Source organism: Pochonia chlamydosporia (assembly GCF_001653235.2).
Source record: "Pochonia chlamydosporia 170 chromosome Unknown PCv3seq00021, whole genome shotgun sequence".
Classification (NCBI taxonomy): domain Eukaryota; kingdom Fungi; phylum Ascomycota; class Sordariomycetes; order Hypocreales; family Clavicipitaceae; genus Pochonia; species Pochonia chlamydosporia.
The window spans coordinates 142,307-161,890 of record NW_019154056.1 but is presented as its reverse complement, the minus strand read 5'-3'; the positions used below and the strand labels follow the sequence as shown (position 1 = coordinate 161,890).

The 19,584-nt window shown below is 50.2% G+C and overlaps 3 protein-coding genes across 3 annotated transcripts; 1 reads left to right on the top strand and 2 right to left on the bottom strand.

The window, feature by feature from the left end:
* Positions 1-1,499: 1,499 nt before the first annotated feature.
* Positions 1,500-2,238, top strand: VFPPC_11816 (WSC domain-containing protein; the record flags this gene model as incomplete). The annotated part of the gene is made up of 2 exons (XM_018289884.1): positions 1,500-2,162; positions 2,224-2,238. The coding sequence occupies 2 exons, from the start codon at positions 1,500-1,502 to the stop codon at positions 2,236-2,238; spliced, it is 678 nt and encodes a 225-aa protein (XP_018136182.1).
* A 2,833-nt stretch (positions 2,239-5,071) lies between these two features.
* VFPPC_18501 (reverse transcriptase) lies at positions 5,072-7,210 on the bottom strand (the record flags this gene model as incomplete). Its single annotated transcript, XM_018294816.2, has 1 exon — positions 5,072-7,210. The coding sequence occupies one exon, from the start codon at positions 7,208-7,210 to the stop codon at positions 5,072-5,074; it is 2,139 nt and encodes a 712-aa protein (XP_018136184.2).
* Positions 7,211-15,315: 8,105 nt separating this feature from the next.
* Positions 15,316-16,062, bottom strand: VFPPC_18502 (hypothetical protein; the record flags this gene model as incomplete). The annotated part of the gene is made up of 1 exon (XM_022430101.1): positions 15,316-16,062. One exon carries the CDS (start codon positions 16,060-16,062, stop codon positions 15,316-15,318), a length of 747 nt encoding a protein of 248 aa, XP_022284891.1.
* Positions 16,063-19,584: the final 3,522 nt, after the last annotated feature.

Genomic DNA, 19,584 nt, shown 5'->3' with positions numbered 1-19,584 from the left:
ACTATATTCACAGGGATAACTATGCATTGTGAAACTTTGGGTTCGTAGCAACTTCGGGTGGGGAATCAGCTAATATGGTCGTACCCTGACTCGAGCCCTCCTGATAGACGGCCGGGGTGAGGTTGCGACGCCCTTGTTGATATCCATTTGATCAATGGGCCGACTGGTTGTCGGGCGATATGTCGGAATAGTTGGGGGACTATTTCGGTGTGTCTCTATCTCCAGCCTGCAGTATGCGACCAGTCAGAACCACCCTCTGCTTTGTCAAAGCATTTCACACAACTACCAGGCATGCCACACAACACGATTTGTTTTGCCTTGCTGGACAACGAACGTGTAGAAGATCCCCCGCGAATCGGCCAACGAGAGACTTTAGATTTTCTGCCTAAAAGAGTTGGATGGTTGGTTTCCCATAATGACCGAGGTTCTCCGTGAATGAGCGGCTTGATATTGACAAGGCACAAAAGGCCGCCTGGTAGTGTTCGAGTGTTGCGTTACGGCAAATACTAGAACAGAAAGAGTGACCTGTCATGTAGCATAGTCCTGTAGTCACTGGCGTCCGTTCCTGGCATTTCTGCAAGGATCGTTAACAGCGAGCAACAATTTTTCGTTTGACCCGTCCCATGCCAACCAATTCACCAGCCTGACTCCCCACTCTATTCACCAACTCACATGTTTTGCTCTGTGTTCTAACCTCTCTTATCCCATAACCAACCCCCCTACAGGTTCGCGCCTAGCAGGGGTCGGTTACATCTCCTCCACTCCCTAGTATTAAGTCACCATTCATAATCGTTCTGCCAGGACGCCTACAATGTTATACCGTTAAGCCAGGGACCAATAAGACCCAGGAATAGCGGCTGACGCCGTATATCCAGCTTATATGCCCCCTTAGTGCCTGACATGTTCCTTCTGCCAACTGATTCAAACCTATCTCCCATCTGTCCTGCGATCTCCCTTTCTTTGAATTCCATGAGCCACTAGACCCAACAACAATCTGCAACTCAGTCGTCCGCTTCTTTATCAGCGACCTACTAACCAGAGCCTCAGTTACCTGCGATAATTGGCCTGAAACAGCACACCAACGAGCCCCAACCACATGTGTATCCGCTCGAGACTCGACGCTCCAATGACTTGATATCAGCTCAGTATAATTTGATCAATTGCCTCACGGTTGAAGGTAAACGGATTTGACGGCAAAGGATGTCGCTAGGACAAATCTTGTTGTATTTGCTCTTATAATACTCGATTACCATTCAAATATGGGAAAAATGATGACTATAACCCCAACATATTCGTTCACGGTTTTGTTGGCAGCCGCGCTGGTCTCTGGTACCCCGAGTTCGACTGCGAGTATTGTCGACAACGAACACGGCACAAAAGTTGCTCGTGAAGAAAAAGCCAAGCAAAGCCCTTCGACTTTTCCGAAACCAAACACCTATAGCTCCCATGGTTGCTATTCGTCATCCGGGAACTTGACGGTTCAGTTAGCGGTTGACAAAATGTCATCAGGGTCGTGCAATGACGCATGCAAAGCGGGTGGGTACTGGGTCTCGGGTTTACATGCAACCAAGTGTTTATGCGGTTATGCCTACCCACCTGACATCGATGTCGTCGACGACAAGAACTGCAACTATCCCTGCTTGTATTACGACTTAGAAGCCTGTGGGGGAGTTAACAGCCCTGGTTACTGGTCCGTATTCAACCTTGGCGTCAACGTCGATGCTGTCGCTTATGAGAAACCACCGACAACTTCTTCGCAGCTTCCGAAGCCGACTTCGACAAACGCGAGTATGCAGCTTTCCTCGTCTAACAACCCTGTCAACGAGTCTCAGGTGCCGACCAAATTGCCAGATTCGGCCAAGGCTAATACCCCTAACACTGCCAGCATCGTCGCAGGCGTCATCGTTGGCGTTGTAGGTGCTTCAGCAGTCCTGGGTGGCATTTTTCTGCTGAGACGGAAGCGTAATGCTGAGCATGAGAAGCGTCGCCATCGACCCGCAGTATCCAACGACCATATCGGCAGCTCAAGCTCCCTGGGAGCCAGTGGCATTAATGGTATCACTTCCAAACCCGACGCTCGCCTTGACCCCGCCATGGCTCATCGCAGAGTAAGCGACGGCAGTATCGATGACAGCAAAGACTATTCACACAAGATTCTTCGGGTAGGCCTCGTCATCCTTTACCCCGACTTCACAAGGCACTTAACTAACTGATTGGTATAAGGTCATGAATCCCTGAGCGCAATATTTTCGACGTCACTACCATGAAGTGACTAGTTATGGATCCAGTTGAAAGTGCACTTAGCCCTTAAATAAAGCTATTTTTCTGTGAGAGGCCGGGCCGCTGTTTGTTCAACATAAGGGTGCCGTACAATTGTCTATCTAAAGCTAAGGAGGAAAGGAAGAGGAGCAAGCTCGAGGCTCGCCAATCATATGGTTGCTGCGTGGCAACTTGGGCGAAATGAATTTAATTTACAAAAATCGCACTGGTTCCGGCGCCCAAGCTCCGGGTCCGGCAGAGCCCGTGATATTATCAAAAAATTGGGCTGCTATATGTAGTTATCAAATTTCAATACATAGTTTGTTACACAGAGAGTTAGGTCTACAGCGCATACGTTGATTCCAACATTCTGTCAGAAATACGGAGGCACTACTGTGTCACAGAGAGAGTTTTGTCTTCTAATGTAATTAAGTTGATTATTGTTGTCCTTCCTCTTCGTTGAAGAGAAGAACGATACAATCATAAATACTTCTGTTATACTGCTGCCTTCCAGGCAGCAGTTCAAATGAGTCTGGCAAAGGTAGTGGCTGCCCACAGTGCGGTTCATCACTTGCAGCGCCACAATCTGACACATTCCCATGGCGGATTGGCACTGCAGACTTGCGCGAAGCTCTTGAGAAGAGTGCGACTTCGCGCTAAATCATTATTTTTAGTGTAAGTCCCGTTCCGGGCGCTGAAGGTTTAGTTTCATCTCCACCAGGGCGTCTTTAGTCCCAGCAGCAATCAGCACCTTTATTCACTGGCCAATGTCCGTCACAGGAGAATGGCTACCCGTCACTCCAGCGGTTACCACGGACTTTGGGCTATCGCTTTCTTCAGTTTATTAAGTTTAATGTAGTCCGCTAGTTACCAGAGCCCGCGGACTCTTTACAGACACTTCATATCCTTGTTCATGTTTCCATAAGTTCAGACAGCCGCAAACGCATTTGACAGAGATCAAAAGGAGACGCTCCTGACGAGAGAGTCGCATAGATCGCTTCGACGGCATAGCTTGAACGGCGTTGTTCGGTTCGAAGCGATTCACTAGATAGGATTCAGAATGGGAAAATGAATAAAGTTTCTTATTATCTAGTTGCAAAGATATCTTTCATTTCCACCCCCATACGATGTCATACACAAAAAGCTAGGTCTACGGCACCTACGTTGATTCCAATACTCCCACGACTGGTTGGCACTGCCGACTTGTGCAAAGCCCTAGAGCAAAGGGGGGAAGTATTGTGCGACGCTCTGGTCGATTATTATTCTTATACGGAGCAAGTCCCGCTCCAGGCGCTCAAAGGCTCCCCGATATGGCGCTTCGAGGTGGATCCGATGAAATTTGTGAATTATTTTGAACTGCCCGCTAGTCGACATAGCCATGCTGGTCCAACTGGTATGTTTTCAGTGAACGTGTTATAAAAATTATACCCAGTGCCTGTAAACTCTTGGTGGCATCTTCCGCCCTTGAACCTACGGGCCGTATCGTCCTGCAAGTTACCCAGCCCTACCTGTCTAGAATCCATCTGAGGGTGACTTTTATGATTCTATCTTTCACTTCGGCGCCACAAGAGAAAATGTTCGCAACATACCTGAGCAAGCCAGTGCTTGCAACAGGCCTCAGAAAGCTACGCAGAAACCAATTGCCCATGCCCAAAGTAAAACAATTCCCCAGTTAACAGCTTGCTCTAACAGAAAAGCAAAGAGGAAGGTCGAGAATCAAATGGACACTAGAAAGGCTTGCACTCGAACTCAGTCCCTTATCAGAACTGATGTTGATGACTTTTTCGTTGCGAACTGTCGTGCAGCTGTTGTTGACTGGATATCTCTGCTTCAGAATACTCAAACAGAGAAAAAATGGCCTTCATCAGCGCTCCACCTCAAATTTGTGCTACAGATATTGGGAAACGTCATCTCTGGCAACGGGGGTTTGCCACCAAAGTTCGGTTTTGTGAGACTTCATGGCTTCATCCAGGCTCTTGAAGACCAGATCCAGGAGCAGTGGGAACTGTGCTAATTTGTGGGCAAGTCTGGATGTGGAAATCTACCATTGCCATTAAGGCGTGTGTCGACGCCTTTGAAGGCGACTTGAGTGAAAAACAAGTCAGGATGGCGCTGAAGATATACAAAAGAGCTGCTACACGCTGGGGAAAATGAACAAGGAATCTGTATTCTTGCTACTTATATTTTCTGACGCCATGGAAGCGATTGTGTACGTGTTGTCATTGCAACTCCTCGATTGCTGGTGCCAAATATTATACAGGAAAAATATGGGTTGCGTTGACGACAACATAATTGAACAGCTGGGAACAAAAGTTTTAGATTGCATCCCAGATAAATATGTTAAGATATGTACGGAAATGTCAAAGTTTGCAGAAGAAGCGATCGCTTCGGGGAACTCAAATTACTTGTCTAAACTACCTGAACTAGACCAGAAATTTGGGAAACTACTGGATTGTACGAGCTAAATTGACAGTGGGCATAGCAGCCCCAATATTTTTGGGAATGTAATGTAATGTAATGTAATTTATTTACGCCCGGAGGGATTGTCCCTAAAGGGCCATAGCGTTGCGCTACTTGCTTAATCTACCCTGTAAGCTGTACTCCTAAAGCCCGACAATGATTTCTTTCCTTGGCACCCGCAACCTCATTTCATCAACTGGCAGTCCTGCTCTGAGGTCATTCCCCCGGAGTGCCCAGCATCCCATCTTCGGTAGCTGGAGCTCGGTCGGTCAGTTTGAGGTTGCGCGGCTTGGATGTTACGCGTTGATACCAGTCCACTAGTCCAATTTATCGCAGGTTTGCCTGTTCCTGATCATCTGTCTGCCTCTAGCCTTCCCGTTGCCGTTGCAAATTTAATCGTCCTTCGGACAGCCGCCATGTCGGGGTTCCATCCCTCGCCATCCGATGCAGACTTGCCTCCCAGGAAGAAAGACAAGTTGCCCATCTTGGTCCGCTTATATCGTATTAAGCCTTCCCTTTCCGAATTCCACCGTCTGCACCGAAAGAGGAAATGCTCGACTGTCTCTGCCGCTTGGCCGCAGCTGCATTGGTCCGTTCCCACAGCCCTAATGCTGTGCAGGTATCTATTGAGCCGGCACTTTCCTGTTCGTAGCTGTATTAGTATCCTGGACTCCTTGGCATTTAGAGCGTCATAGATGGTCCGCGTGTGCTGGCCTGGAAGCGCTGTGTCTATACGTTGCGAGTACCGTCCTACCCCGATGGGTATCCTTTGCCGCTGCTGTTGCTGTTGGTTGAGCAGCAGCCTGGTTCTCGTAGATCGTGCTTGATAGCTTGCTTTTTCCCGAACGCACCTGTCCTTTGTAGCCTCGCGGGCCGCTGTCTTGGCCGCCGCACCCGGCCGGAAGCCCTCATGCCCTGCCGGCACCCACAGCACGGACACCGGCACATCTCGCAGATGCGGCAGCCTCGCTTGCCTGTACACCTCTTGGACTGCCCGTTGTCCGGATTGCTGTCGAGAGTGTCCTACCACTTGAACGGCTGCCCTATTGCTGCTAACGATAACCACGTTCCTGTGCGGCAGCTTCACCGGCACGTATCGAAATGCCCATGCCATTGCCTCTAGCTCGGCCATGTACGGGTTTATATCCTCACGCGGCCCCAGCGTGACTGAGAACTGGACCAATACATCTCTCTTGCCCTTTGCCGTCACATACTCCACGCAACCCCCCATGCCGACCATTCCTCCCCTCTCCGAAGAGCTCGTCGAGATAACCACGCCTCGGGCCGCTCTTGCAGCCTCCGCTGCTTTGTCTCGGTCCACATCACGCACAACGCGGATCCGGCCCTCCCACGGTGCCATGGCAAACTCTTGGATCACTTCTAGCCACTCTCCTGCTCCGTCCCTATACCGCCGGGCCATCTTCTGCATCGGCGACGTAAACCGTTGACATATCCTTATGCTTAGTCTCGCCAGCGGGTGTTCCCTCGGAAGGGTGCGTAGGCTGGTCCACGTCTTGGCGGCAGCCCTGGCATGTCGTTGAAGCACTGGCTGAATGTTTGCCTCTGCCTCTGCAATGGCCGCGGCGACGCTTTGAAATGCCCCGGTTACAGCCTGCGCACCGACTGCTTGTGCCTGGTTTAACCATATTGTCTCCTTCTCACCGCAAGCGTGTGTCCACACATTAGAAGCATAATCCATGGCCGGCGCCACTGCAGCGGCAAACAGCTGTCTGGCCACATGCGGGGACAATCCACGGAGTCTCTTAAGCTGCATCGCGACAGACAGGCCCTTGGCAGCAGCCTCGGCAATATGCTCTTTGTATCTAAGCTCTGCATCCAGCACCACTCCTAGCACCTTGGTGGTGTCCTTCGGTTGGACAGTCTGTCCATTAACCGTAAAGCTGTTCTTGCTGCCACGTCTAGCCGTTCTCGTGAAGTGGATAATGGCTGTCTTGCTGCCCTCAAAAGTTGCCCCGCTCCGCCTCGCCCAGGCCACGGCTCGGTCGATAATGGTTTGGATCCCGTCCCGGTTTGCCTCCGCTGTCTTCCCTGTCACCCAGGCCGAGTAGTCGTCCACGAAGGCGATTGCCCCCTCCGTTGTGCTGATGTTCTTCTGCACAAGATCCGCGTTAAAGAAGAGGAAGAGGATTGGTGATAGGGGAGAGCCCTGCGGCAAGCCCGCCTGTGAAAGCGGTTTCTGGGGGGAGCGGTATCCATTGACTTCGATGCTAGCTGTCCTACCGGAGCAGAACGCATCCACCCACCGAACTAGCTCCCCAGGCAGACCTCGTGCCGATAGCCTCTGTAGCGGTCTCTCCTTGAACACGCCGTTGTATGCTCCTTTGACATCAAAGCTCACCAGGCTAAGCACCTTGCCCATCCTCCATGCTCTGTATGTATTTTCCTGCAGGAGAATAAGCGCTTGCTCGGCTGAACGTCGCTTCCTCGCGCCAAAATGGTTGGCCGGTAGCAGGCCATACGTCTCGACCATATATGATATTCGCTCTGCCACTACCGCCTCTAACACCTTGCCTAGCGTTGAGAGCAAGGAGATCGGTCGCCAGGCTCTCGCCGCCGTGTGTCGTCCTTGTTACGTTTCTTTAGCGGGATAATTCTCGCGCTTTTGATAGGGGCGCCACCCCGAATTGATACGGACGCCAACATCTTAGGGATGCCACAAGAATGGGGTCTCTCATTGGTTGAAAGCATAAGTTGACCCATCAAAGGCGGTGTGGTCAAAATTTTCAAACAGCCTTAACAGTGAAGCCAATGATGCACAATTAAGTGAGCTCTGCTGCGCCTACAAAGAGTTGAACATAATGCCATACCACGTAGAGGGCCTAGCCTGCCTACTTTGGTCATATGCTGTTCTAAAGAAGTAATGCGCCTCTTTATCTATGGGTCATGTGTGTTTCGTTGCGACGTTGAACATACAGTCCACGACCCTAAAACATCGCCAAGAATGAAGTAACAATTTCATCAGAGGTTGCTAAACTTTGGGCAACTACGTTACGGTATGACTATTATGCAACCTTCCTCTTGCCTTTCGTCTGTGTGTATTTCGTCCAGCACCTTATCTACGATGGCGTTTATCTCCAGACCGTTGCCAAATTCTGATTCAGCGAGTGGTTCTGATCGTTGCCAAGGGCAGACCTTCGAGGACTTGACATGGCCAACTGTGTGGCACTTGCTGCACCTTCGCGGTGCCCGTGTACGTGTCAGGGATTTTACAAGTCCGCCTTCGGCGCAAGATCCTATCGCCTCACCAACTGATAGCTCCCACTGAGACATTCGTCTTCGCACACTTGGTTGAGTTCTCCGGCCACTTGCCCGTATACCGGTCGTGTTTCCACACCCGAGCGGCATTGGCCCTCTCTCGTTCGACTGGGTTTTGGATGTCTGGGCACCCTCGCCTGCGACGCGAGCCAAGGTTGTCTTATTTTGACTTCCCCTTGGTCGGCCGCGGCGCTTCGGCTGACTGCTTAGGGTCCGAATGTCTAAAGTACAACGATTGCGCGTTTCATCATCAACCTTTGCCGCCATGCGTGCTGGTACAGGTTGAGGGGTGTTTTTTGGCCGCCCGCGAAGACTTGTGGCGATCTTTGGGTCCAAGATTCGGCGGTACACGTCTCGGCTTACCGGCTCTCTCAGATGCCATCGCGGGTGGACATCCCACTTCGTCAGAGGCGTCGCCGTTGTAAGCTTCGCATAGATTGTGTGGTGGCAAGGGACACCGAGCAGTGATGTAAATAGTGTGGCCGTAAATAAGACGATATCGTATTCAATATCGTATTGCCTGCACTGTATTTTTATACCGTGCAGTGCAGTGCGAAGTCGTTCGAATATCGTATAATATGATATTCATCCAGTGCAAATACAGTGCAACACGAGTAATACGAGGCCCTTACTGTACGCATCAGGCGTAATGAATGAAGATCCCAATTGAAGGATTTCTCTGCAATAAAGCGTGTCAACCCCTGAAATTTCACTTCCGTCGACAATTTTTGATCTAATACATAATGACTTCTCAACACTCAGGTGTTGCCGCTTCCTTTACGGCTATATCATCCCCAACATCCCTAGTGGCTGATTCATCAGCTGCCAGCGACAACGGAGATTCTGACATGGGAGAAACGTATACTTCGCCGTTGTCGCCCTCTCAATTCAAGAAGAAGAAGCGTACATCGAAGCGCTCTCGTCTCTCGGAAAAAGCAAACTATTACATGTTGGCCGCGAATAGCTTCATAATTTACGGTTGGTGAGACATTGTAGAACCTCATCCGGCCAAGGCTTGGACGAGCTTGGGATGCCTTTCAGTGCCTTGCGATGCTCCCAGGTGATCAAAGCAAGTGCCTTCTTAGACACCACGTGAGGAAGCTCGCCCAGATACTCTGAGCCGTGCCCCACGTGCTCTCGCGCCGTCAACACTTCATCCTGGGCACAGGCCTGGCGGAACTCCCTCTCCTGGTCTTCTAGCATACCCTGAATTGCTTCAACAAGTCGGTATAAATGGCTCATTCCGTTCAACAGGTAGCTCTTTATGTTGTTGTTGCTGGCCTCTGTGCCAGAAGTCACTCGAATGCCGAAATTGCGGTACTTTCGAATGAAGCATCGGGCCCATTGCGCCCTTACTGGCATATATGTACTATATAGATACGCGAGGATCGCTCTCTGGTCACCGAACTGCCGGCAGAGGCACTCCCAGGCCTTCTCATGGTCCTCTTCTGTCTCAGCAAACACCACCAGCTTCCACAGCACGAGCACTCCGTTGTAATCGTGGGGTACGGGCTGATGTAAGTTGTCTAGGGCGACTGGTTCCTCTTGCCTTGCAGATGCACGTACGGCCTGCTGATCGCGTTGGTTCAAGGTAGCATCGGGATCGTCCGAACTACTTTCTTCCCCGGTGCCCTTGTCCTTTACGGAATACACCCACCTCCGTTTGGACTGTAGCATCACATTGGAGTTAATATGGTGGATACACAGCTGCTGCTGGGCGACCGGAAACTCAAACTCGAGGGCCTTCTTCATCTGATTGTCAAAGTCGGTAATAACAACATCAGGCACTCGGATGCCGTTTCGCCTGAGGAGCGTAGTAATGCCCTTTTGCAAGGAACTGGAACCCTTGAAGCCTCTCGTTGTCGATCAAGCCGAATGCAGCATTAAACACAGTTCCCAAGCAGGTTTGTCCTGTAACTTGGAAAAGGGGCAGCTTGAAGCGGTTTGTGTTGTATGTGTTGTCAAAACTAATAACCTCGGAGAATCGCTTCCACATCTGGAGACAGTAAGGAAATGTCCATACCAACCCCACCAAACGGCTCGGCTCATCGCTGGCCCACTCCGCGATGTAAGGGATCCCCTTATCGTCGAATAACTTGATCAATGCCGCCGTGGAACTATAGCTGCCCAAGTTCTCTCTGTTTAGCCGGGCTCTTGCATTGTAAATGTCTCTTGCTGTGTAAACTGAATCCAGGAATTGGTCTCGGACGATTCCACCAATATCTCGTGCACGGATGCCAACCCGTCGACTAGTGACCGAACCGCCGCCCTCACGGGACTCGTTAGCCGCCGGTGCACAGGGTGGGCGGCCCGCATCTGAGCTAGACCTATGGTTATGTTGATGATGTTCCACTTTTGGGAAGTGTCGTAGAGTCCACTGGAAGTCATTCTCAGGTAAAGCCTCGGCGACGATCTTCCACAAGCACCCGGACTTTCGGGATTTTCGTCTCCGGAGCCCTGCACCCCTTCCTGGCCGTGGCATCCCATATCGATCGCATTGGAAGACGCATCGACTCCATCGTCCAGGTCGAACCATACTATGGGCCTTGACAACTAGTGATGTTGTACTTTCCGTACTATGGCATTGTACATACGTACGTACTTTGAAGCGTTGAACGTACACGTATTTTGTACGTTCAATGGGGCCCACAATATTCCCAATACGGGAATTCATGGGTCTACCGCGTACGTACTGGGCTGCACAAAAACCTGTTGGCTTAAGGTTAACCCCTTGCTACCTGGTGAATCTCGCGCCCAATTGAACCTGTGGCTAAAAGGATGGCGCCCACAAAAGCTAACGATGCCTTCGTTTGGCAACAGTTTATAAACCTCGGCCGCCCTAACCCTAAGAAAAGCAAGCGATATAGATGCCGCCACTGTCAGAAGGATCTAGCAGCGACCTCCGTTGGGAGGCCGAAAGAGCATCTCGCTGCATGCGAGATATGGCAGGCCAAGCAGCAACAAGAGCGCCGTCAAGCCCAAGAAGAGGCTGGCTATCTTCCCTCATATTCTGAAGTTGTACAAAAGAAGATAACCGAGGTCGGAATTGAGCATATCTCAAAATACGAGAGTCACAGCTTCGCCTACGATGCCGCCGCTGCTATAATTGCTGGCGGCCGCCCCTTCAGCCTCTTCGAGAGCCGCCGTTGGCATCATTTCTTCACTCGCATCAAACCTGGCTGGAAGCTTCCTAGCCGCGCTGCTATCACGAGAATTCTCCCCGACTTCTATCAGGAACTCCGTGACGAGGTTTTCAAACGCATTTCTAGCTCAGAGTGGTTCAATATAGTATTTGACGCTTCCGATAATGTCTCCGGCCATAGAATCGTCAATATCTCGGTACAAATACCAGATGGCCCAGCTTTCTACTGGAAAACGTTTGATACGGGAGACGAACAGCACACAGCGGAAAATTGGGTTAAGTTGATATGGAGAGAAATGCAGCAACTGAGGGGCGGTGATCTCTGTCGAATCAATTCTATCTGTACCGATACGGAAAATACGATGCGCTCTGTACATGATTTGCTAGGGAGATTCCCGGAGCTCTCACATATCAACTTCTCTCTATGTGATTCTCACGGCCATCAGCTATTAATTAAAGACATCCTTCTTCTTCCATTCTTTGAGGATCTTGGTACTAGCGTCAACACCCTCCTCACGTTGTTCTCCCGGTCTAAGTTACAGTTGCAGAGGTTGAGAATGTGCCAGCGCACGAGGTGGAACGGAGTAACTCGCGCGCTGATCAGAAGGTAACTCGCCAGCTGTCTTTCGACTGCATCGCTCTACTAATTCGTTCCTCCTGAGTAGTGTAATTACACGCTGGGGTTCTCAGTACAACTCTTTTTCTCACTCCTTCGCTCTCGAGACCCTGCCAGAGACTAGTCTATCCGAAAAGATGTTCGGGAGGAGCAGCGATCTCGAGACTGCCCCGTTCTGCTGCCTGCAGCCGTTCGAATCATCAAAGACAACAGCTTCTGGCTAAAACTCGAGACTGCGGTTGCTGTTCTAAAGCCCGTAAACGAATTTCAACACGCTTCCGAAGCTGATGGAGCGGAATCGCATACGTCGTAAATCGCTGGCTGCAAGTCAAACGCAAATGGGCTGAGATGAGAGAGGCTGATCAGTTTCCCGATGTTCCGTGGGACGATATTGACGCGATCTTCCAAGCACGGCTTGATAAGCAAACGTACGACATACATTGGATCGCCGATGCCCTCCGGCCCGATACAACCGGCCCAAATTCGAAACTGCCGCCTAGCGTCCTCGCGCGTGTACAAGAGTATTTGCGGAAACAGCTGAAAAACGACAGCGAATATCACCGTGCTCTTTCCGAATTCACACATTTCCGAATGCGTACTGGCGGCCCAGACGGCTTATTTAATAAGCACAGTGCTGTATACGACGATGGCTTTAAGCCAGCAATGGCATGGCAGTGTCTCCTCAACCAGGGCTCGATTCTGGCTAGAGTAGCTGTGAAGATCATGAACACACTTGCGAACTCCGTACCCTCAGAACGAAGCTTCTCTGCTATTAGTTTTATACATACAAAAGCTCGGAATCGCCTTACGCCAGTGCACGCTGACATGCAGGCCTTCATTTTTATGAACGACCGCGTGTTAGATCGTCTCAAGGACCAGAAGTGTTCCCATAAGAAGCGCTGGGCGGATCTTGAGGAGAAGGATTGGCTAGAACTCGAAGATTCATATCTCGAGTTGTTTGTAAATGCGCATGGCGGGAAGGTCTGGATGGATGGCGCAATGGCCTCAACCAACACGGACTTTGAGTGGGAGGGTGTATTACAGTCGACAGGTGATATATTGGGTGTTGGCACCGAGGTGGAATCTGAGGTTTGAGGCCCAAAAACGGTAGCAGGGCGGGGCTCACTATTACCCAAAATGGAAGGGGAAATTTGTATGTACGTACTTGTACGTACGACTCTATGGTACGTACGGTACTATGGCCAAAATACAGTACGTATGTACGTACGTGTACTATAAAGTTGCATCACTAGGAAGGACATCCTGTCCCATCATCATCCTCGTCTAACTTTTGTTGATCCAGCAAAAGGCTAGCCATTATTTGCAGGGCAGAGTTGATACGATTTCTTCGTCCTTGACTCCTTGCTCGGCAATCTTGTGAGACGTTCGTTTTGATGCGAGATTCGCTAACGCTTCTGTATGATATGAAATGCCCGGCACAGTGTTCCTTTCCAGGATGTTCTGGTAGTTTGATTTGGTCGTGAGCAACCGTGAAGCTGTGTCTGCCATCGACAGACCAGGCGTTCTCGGAGGTAAAAGCCTAATGTTTGGAGATATTCTCAGTAGCAAGGCAGGCGAAGAGTGGACTGTTCGAATGAATCGCTTTCTGCTATTTCTGGTAGCGATTTGAGTCGTCTTGCGCGCACTTGGCTCGGAAGATCCCGGTTGTAGTTGAGGACTCTGACTTGCAGATGCCCTTCCTGGGTTTTGGACGGCATGGAACGGAGGGGGCTGTTGCTGGGCGCTCCTTGATAAGTATTGTTCGTTGTGGGGCGTCTGTGAAATGTGGGATACGTTAATCCGTGCAAGCGGTCTGTCTGATGTTGATTCCAGTAGCTCAAGTGATTCAATATTCTTCGTGAAAGTGTTGCGTTCCTGGCGGAGCGCTTCTTCGGTGATCGCGGGTGGCTTCTTGGCTTTAGAAGCGTGGGGTCTCATCAACGAAGATAATGTAGCGGGATGTAGCTGCTGCTGCTGCCGGTGATTCTGATTTCCTTTCTGCCCTTCGGCCAGGGAGTGAGATGTAAGTTGGTGCGTATTGCCTTCAGTGTGGGGAATCTATCTACATCTATCTACCGACTGCTCAGGTAGATAGATGTAGATGCTTAGTCATGGACTGCAAGATAGATAGGTAGATGTAGGCTACATATAGATGTAGATAGATGCCATCTATCTACATTTTTCGCAGAGGCTAACCTAACCCTCGGGCAGGTCCTCACCCATGCCCTTGAGCAACCCGTCATACCCTTCCAACAATCCAGCTTTCAACCATGATCTGACCGTTTGGGCAACAGAAATTGTACTCGAATCCAATCGAGTGCGCTTTGGAGACACCATGCTGCCTGCAGACGAAAAGATCTCTCACATTCGGCCGCCATGGCGGGAATAGACAGGATATCAATGGCCATCTTGGCTACACGAGGGTATTCAAACCGCTTAGTGGACCAATACTGCAGTGGGTTATCGTGCTTGGTATATACATCCTGCTTTGTACGTAGCCACCTCTCGAACTCATCTGCAATCCCTTCTCCCTCACACCTGGTATGTACGTTGTTGTAGCCTTGGAGCCTTGGAGCCAATTCAGTTGATAGCAAGAAACACTTCCAATATCCTCCCCACATGCACACTGGTAGGGCATACAATTACATTCTGCATGTTGAACTCTTTAGGTCATTATTATCGACCTCATGCACGACAAGATAGTGGGGTTCCAACTGCTGTGGTCAGAACCAGATAGGATTGTGATGTATGCTGAGGTGAGTGAGTTACATTTGCGTCACCGTGCTGCGGTGGCTACGTCGCGGGCTGTTTTAGCCTCGCTTCTTTCAGCTGGGTCCTGAGCTTTCGCAGCTCTTGCCTTAGGTCGTCATTCTCCATTCTAAGTTTCATCATATACGAAATGGCATTTTCCACCACACTTGCTTTGCTGTTTAGTATGCTCGGCTGTACCTTGCCATCCATCTGTTCCCCATCACCCTCGTCCAACTTTCGGTGATCCAGCAAAAAGCTAGCCATTATTTGCAGAGCAGAATTGATACGGTTTCTATGTCCTTGCTCAGCAAGCTTGTGAGCAATTCGCTTGGCTGTGAGATTCATTAACGCCTCTGTAGGATATGAAACTCCAGGCACTGTATTCCTTTCCAACATGGTACGGTAGTTTGATTTGGTTTTGAGCGACCTAGAAGCTGTGTCCGCCATCGAGAAGCCAGGAGTTCTCAGGAGTAGAAGCCTAATGTTCGGAGATGTTCTCAGTAGTAGCGTAGGCGAGGAGTGGATTGATCGAATGAATCGTTTTCTGCTGTTTTTGGCATCGATTGGGGCCGACTTACGCGCGCTAATCCTAGATGATTCCGGTTGTAGTTGAGGATTTTGTCTTGCTGATGATATTCCGGGTTTCTGGATGGTATTGGACAGAGAGGGTTGTTGCTGGGATCCCGTCGGTGAGCGTGGCTCGATGCGGGAATTCTCTGATATATGGGATATGTTTATCGGCTCGGACGATGGGTATGAGATTGAGTCCGGTAGCTCAAGTAATGTAATATGCTCCGTGGAATTGTCTTGTTCATGACGGAGGTCTTTTTCGTGGTTCGCGGGTGGCTTCTTGGCTTTCGAAACGGGGAGTCTCATCAACGAAGTCAGCGGAGCGGGATACGGTTGCCGCCGCTGGTTCTGCTCTCCTTTCTGCTCTTCGGTCAGGGAATGAATGAGGTGTGGGTTGCTGCTTGTTACCTTCCTGTGCTTGGATGTAAGGTGATTTACTAGTGGATTTTCGAGGCGGGACAATTTCCAGCAGACTTTTTGGTGATGCGGACGCATGTTCGTCGGAGCCTTGAGTTGATGAGTCCGGCAGAGGAAGTAATCTCTGATCCGACGATTTCAACAAATTCCTGTCATCGTCTCTAATGACCATTTGTGACCCAGTACCAGGGTTTGGTCCTATTTCCCAGTGCCTGGGTTTAACCAAGTATGAGCTCTTAACGCATTTATTCCAGTTATTGATTACCTTGTACTTTCTAGCCTTATTGGCTAAGACTGTACTTGATCCGCCTGATAGAGGCATGGCCAGAGCCGCTAGATACTTTTCCGGTGAGTTGTAAGACTGGGTGATGTTGTCATAAACAGAAGATGGGTCGTTTTGGGTATTTAAAGCAGGTGAAGTAAACGGTCCAAGGATTGCTTCAGGTGCCGTAGAGGCATTTTCCATGTTGATGTCAGGATCCAAGATCACTGAGGGGGAAACGAGAGACGTAAGGGCTACCTGTGGCAATATGTTAGGTTTCACCTTCGATACGCTGGATAACTGGATCATATTGATTACATTGAGTCAGAGTGGGAGAATGGGGTTGATTCCAATTCTACTTACATGCTGCTCTAAGATTCGGGGTTGATATCCCCGATGATAAGCTGTTTGCTGAGGCATCCGCCCCACCTGAGAGAAAAATTGGCCGCTATCAGGAGGCATCTCAATACTTTGGGTTTCAGGGGGAACAGAGTGATTTTGTTCGGCAAAAAAAGTTGTCCACTGCTCCATAAGCTGACGCCGTTGTTGCTGGGGATACTGGGGTCCGAGTATCGATGCTGGAAATATAGCCGCTCGGGGCGGAGGAAGCCAGCAACTGGGCTTCCATTCCAGCTACCATCGCCACGGTGGTTGTGTGACTCTTCAACAGACCTTCACCTCCAAGGATAGTTTGAGAAGAGTCAGTAACGGCAAGGATGGCATCGGCTTGTTGTAATTGGTGTTGATGCTGGTTCATCACAGACTGGGACGAGTCAGCTCGATAACCTTGAACGTTGAACTGCAAGCTAACACCTATATTTCCCACATCGCACCTATGGAAGAACGGGTCGAATTCTTCTTCGGTGGTAGGAGTCACATGCTGGTACTGTGCATCCCAGGTTGCAAAGGCCATCAAGACAAAATCATGTCCCGCAGGACTGTGCGCAGCTGAGTTAAAGTAAAGAGTTGGTCTTGGGTCGATGAGCCCGATCGTCAGTTAAGTAAACTATCGATATACTCTCGCCTACACGGCGGCCACGGTTCGCCAGATTCATATGCCCGAAACGAAACAGGCTGAATGGAGCATGTAGCGGTTGTACTAAATATCGACCGAACAGGAAGAAAATTTTTTTTTAAAGCAGGTGAATTTATGATCACGAGTCGTTGAAATACCGATGAGTCCGTGTCTTTCCACTAAGTTGTTTAGGTTATCGTTGTTGAACGCCACAGCGAAACACAGATAGAAAGCGTGCGCGAAATTCTGCAACTTAGAGATGCCGCCAATGTAGGCTATTTATGCAAGGGGCAGGTTGGATTATGCACGTGATGCTGTGTCAGGTTCAACAACCGTCGTCGCAATGCGGAGTAGTCTATGTCCTTTTAAATGACACTGGGTTGAATCTCGAAGAGGCTCTTAAGATACAGGTTGGAGGGTGGCGCGCTGTTGAATCAGCTGTGTTGTGTGAGCCCGACATAACCCGAGCCGCAACAATGCACCACCGCCCACCCAAAATGAGAGCTGGTCGGCTTGTCGTGTTCGGGACCCTCACCTATGACGCTGCTATAAGTGTTGGTGGTCTGCCACTTATTACCATCCTGAAGAAAGGCCGTGCTGAACGGTTACCAGGCCAGAAGATAAGGGAATGGGCCCGGGCTTCGCAAGTCTGCGAACATGGATGAGGGAGTTACGGAAATAAACCACAGCTCTGATTTGTCAGTTCCTTCGACGCAGGGTTAAGAGTCTCCGTTAGTTAAATCATATAAGACAAGGCGCGGAATATGTATTGATGCGGCCCGAGTCAGTGTCAAGGAACGGGCAAACCGTCAGTACTGAATAATCCACATCAACACTAATGGCATGGTGGTTTAACTTTGGACACAAACGCAACAGATGTATTCCCTGGCCTAATGCTCTACAATGGATGCTCATGTATGTGGTCACTTCTAGAGTAGCGCAAGTAGCCAAGCGCTGGGATGTGCCAATGATTCGAAGCGAACTCTCGGATGAATGGTGTGCTCTAGGTGTCGAACTACTGGTGCCCTTCGTTGCATGTTTCAGGTTGTAGGCACTAGTACTGTACTGATTGTTATTGTATTGTACAGTGCCCTCCAATTGGATCGCATGAGAACGTAATAACTTCATGATCAAGGAGATTCCGTGACGCAAGCTCCACTATTTAACGTCCGGGGCTGTCCACCATCCGCTAGTGGGGCCAATCTCACAGAAAAGGTGGTGACCTGACGGCGCCAACACACGGCCTTCGCCGTCCTGCTATTCATCCGGCGGATTGTTCTGCTCATCCATAAGAAGGCTGGTTTGTTTGTAGACCCCCTGGAGGTGCAATTGTCCTCAGCACGGCGAATATGACGTCACAGCTAAGCAGTGGCTACCAGCTAGCAGAGATGGCGGCATCCATGCACCTCGGAAGAGTCATCCGAGAGTACACATGGGATGGAACCTCAGGAGCCAACCCTGTAGACCTACTCACCGACCCATGGCAATCACATCCTGGGTTCTGTTATGGGAATATTGCAGCATGGCATGATGGAAAAAATTGGTATTCGCCTGGAAGTTTAGGCTACTACCATTTCCTCAACCTTACCGTAGGAATATATTGACCGCAGGAGTGATTTCCGCCACGGCGCTACCTCGCTGAATTAATCTTGCATCAAAAAACAACTTCAGAATGGCATTCCAGAATGTCACTGGTTAACCCCTGGGTTGGGTGGGACTAGCGGGAAGGCCTGCACGTGCCAGGTGCCACGCTTCTTAGGGGTAAGGACAGCTCCCATGGGTATGTGCATGGCCTGAGACCATGCCCCATCCCGATTACCTTGGGGATTGAGCCGTCGGTCAGATGTAGATCCCGCTGCCAACCCTTGGCCGCTAATGTGGGGCACCATGCAAGCTGGCCTTGCAGAGGGACCTCAGACAGGGCAAGCGTATGTACGCCACCAAACCTGGCTTGATTTACTCATGTTGTACCATCACAAATTTTGCGTCCGTGCAAACTGGCGCTCCCTGCCACCAACAGAGCATCGCCGACGTGCTCCCACAGAAACGGGGGCGTATTGTATTTCTCGCCATCTTTATTCACTTGAAACACAAACATCTGTTACGAAAGCCAGCAATCACACCAAGTCTACTCATTCCTTGAGCACAGAGAGCTCATTCTTGCATGAATACAAGGTAGCTTACATTTACAAATGTGCGGCATGCGAAACTCCTCCTAGAACCACGTGGGGTATGCAATCATGTTGACAGACTTGAGGTGGCTGACGGCGGCTTCATGATATCGTAAGGCAAGGAAACCCGTCATAGTCAGGAGAACTCTCCGTCCGTTACGCTCCCGAGCCACTCTACGGGGATATTGTAACGGTCCAAGCAAGTGTATTGACAATTGGCTAGGCGACTACGAACAAGTATCCAAAGCGAAGTAAGAAAGAGAAAACAGGACAAGGCAAAGGAGCGCTCTTGAGCTTAAGAATTAATGAGAAGCAATCTCGCTTATGATGGGTCCCAGCCTGGCAAGCGAGAGCGGCCGCCGAGTCAGCCTTGGACTCAGCCGGTTACGGATATGTTGTGTCAGCTCGGCATGAAACATACCGAGCTCGGAGCATGCACGTATTGATGCAGGATTGTCTCGTCTTATTGCAGTATGCTGATTAGGGCTCCTTGCATCGGCTGAAATGACCACGTTGGAAGGAGCGTCGGGCTGAGGAGCGTCGCGGTGATGACTGGAGGCCTTCGTGCTTGCATTGTGCCTAACACCCGTTTTGTCGTCCAGCGCCACGTACTGCCCCAATTCGTTATAGGCCACAGGGCGGTTG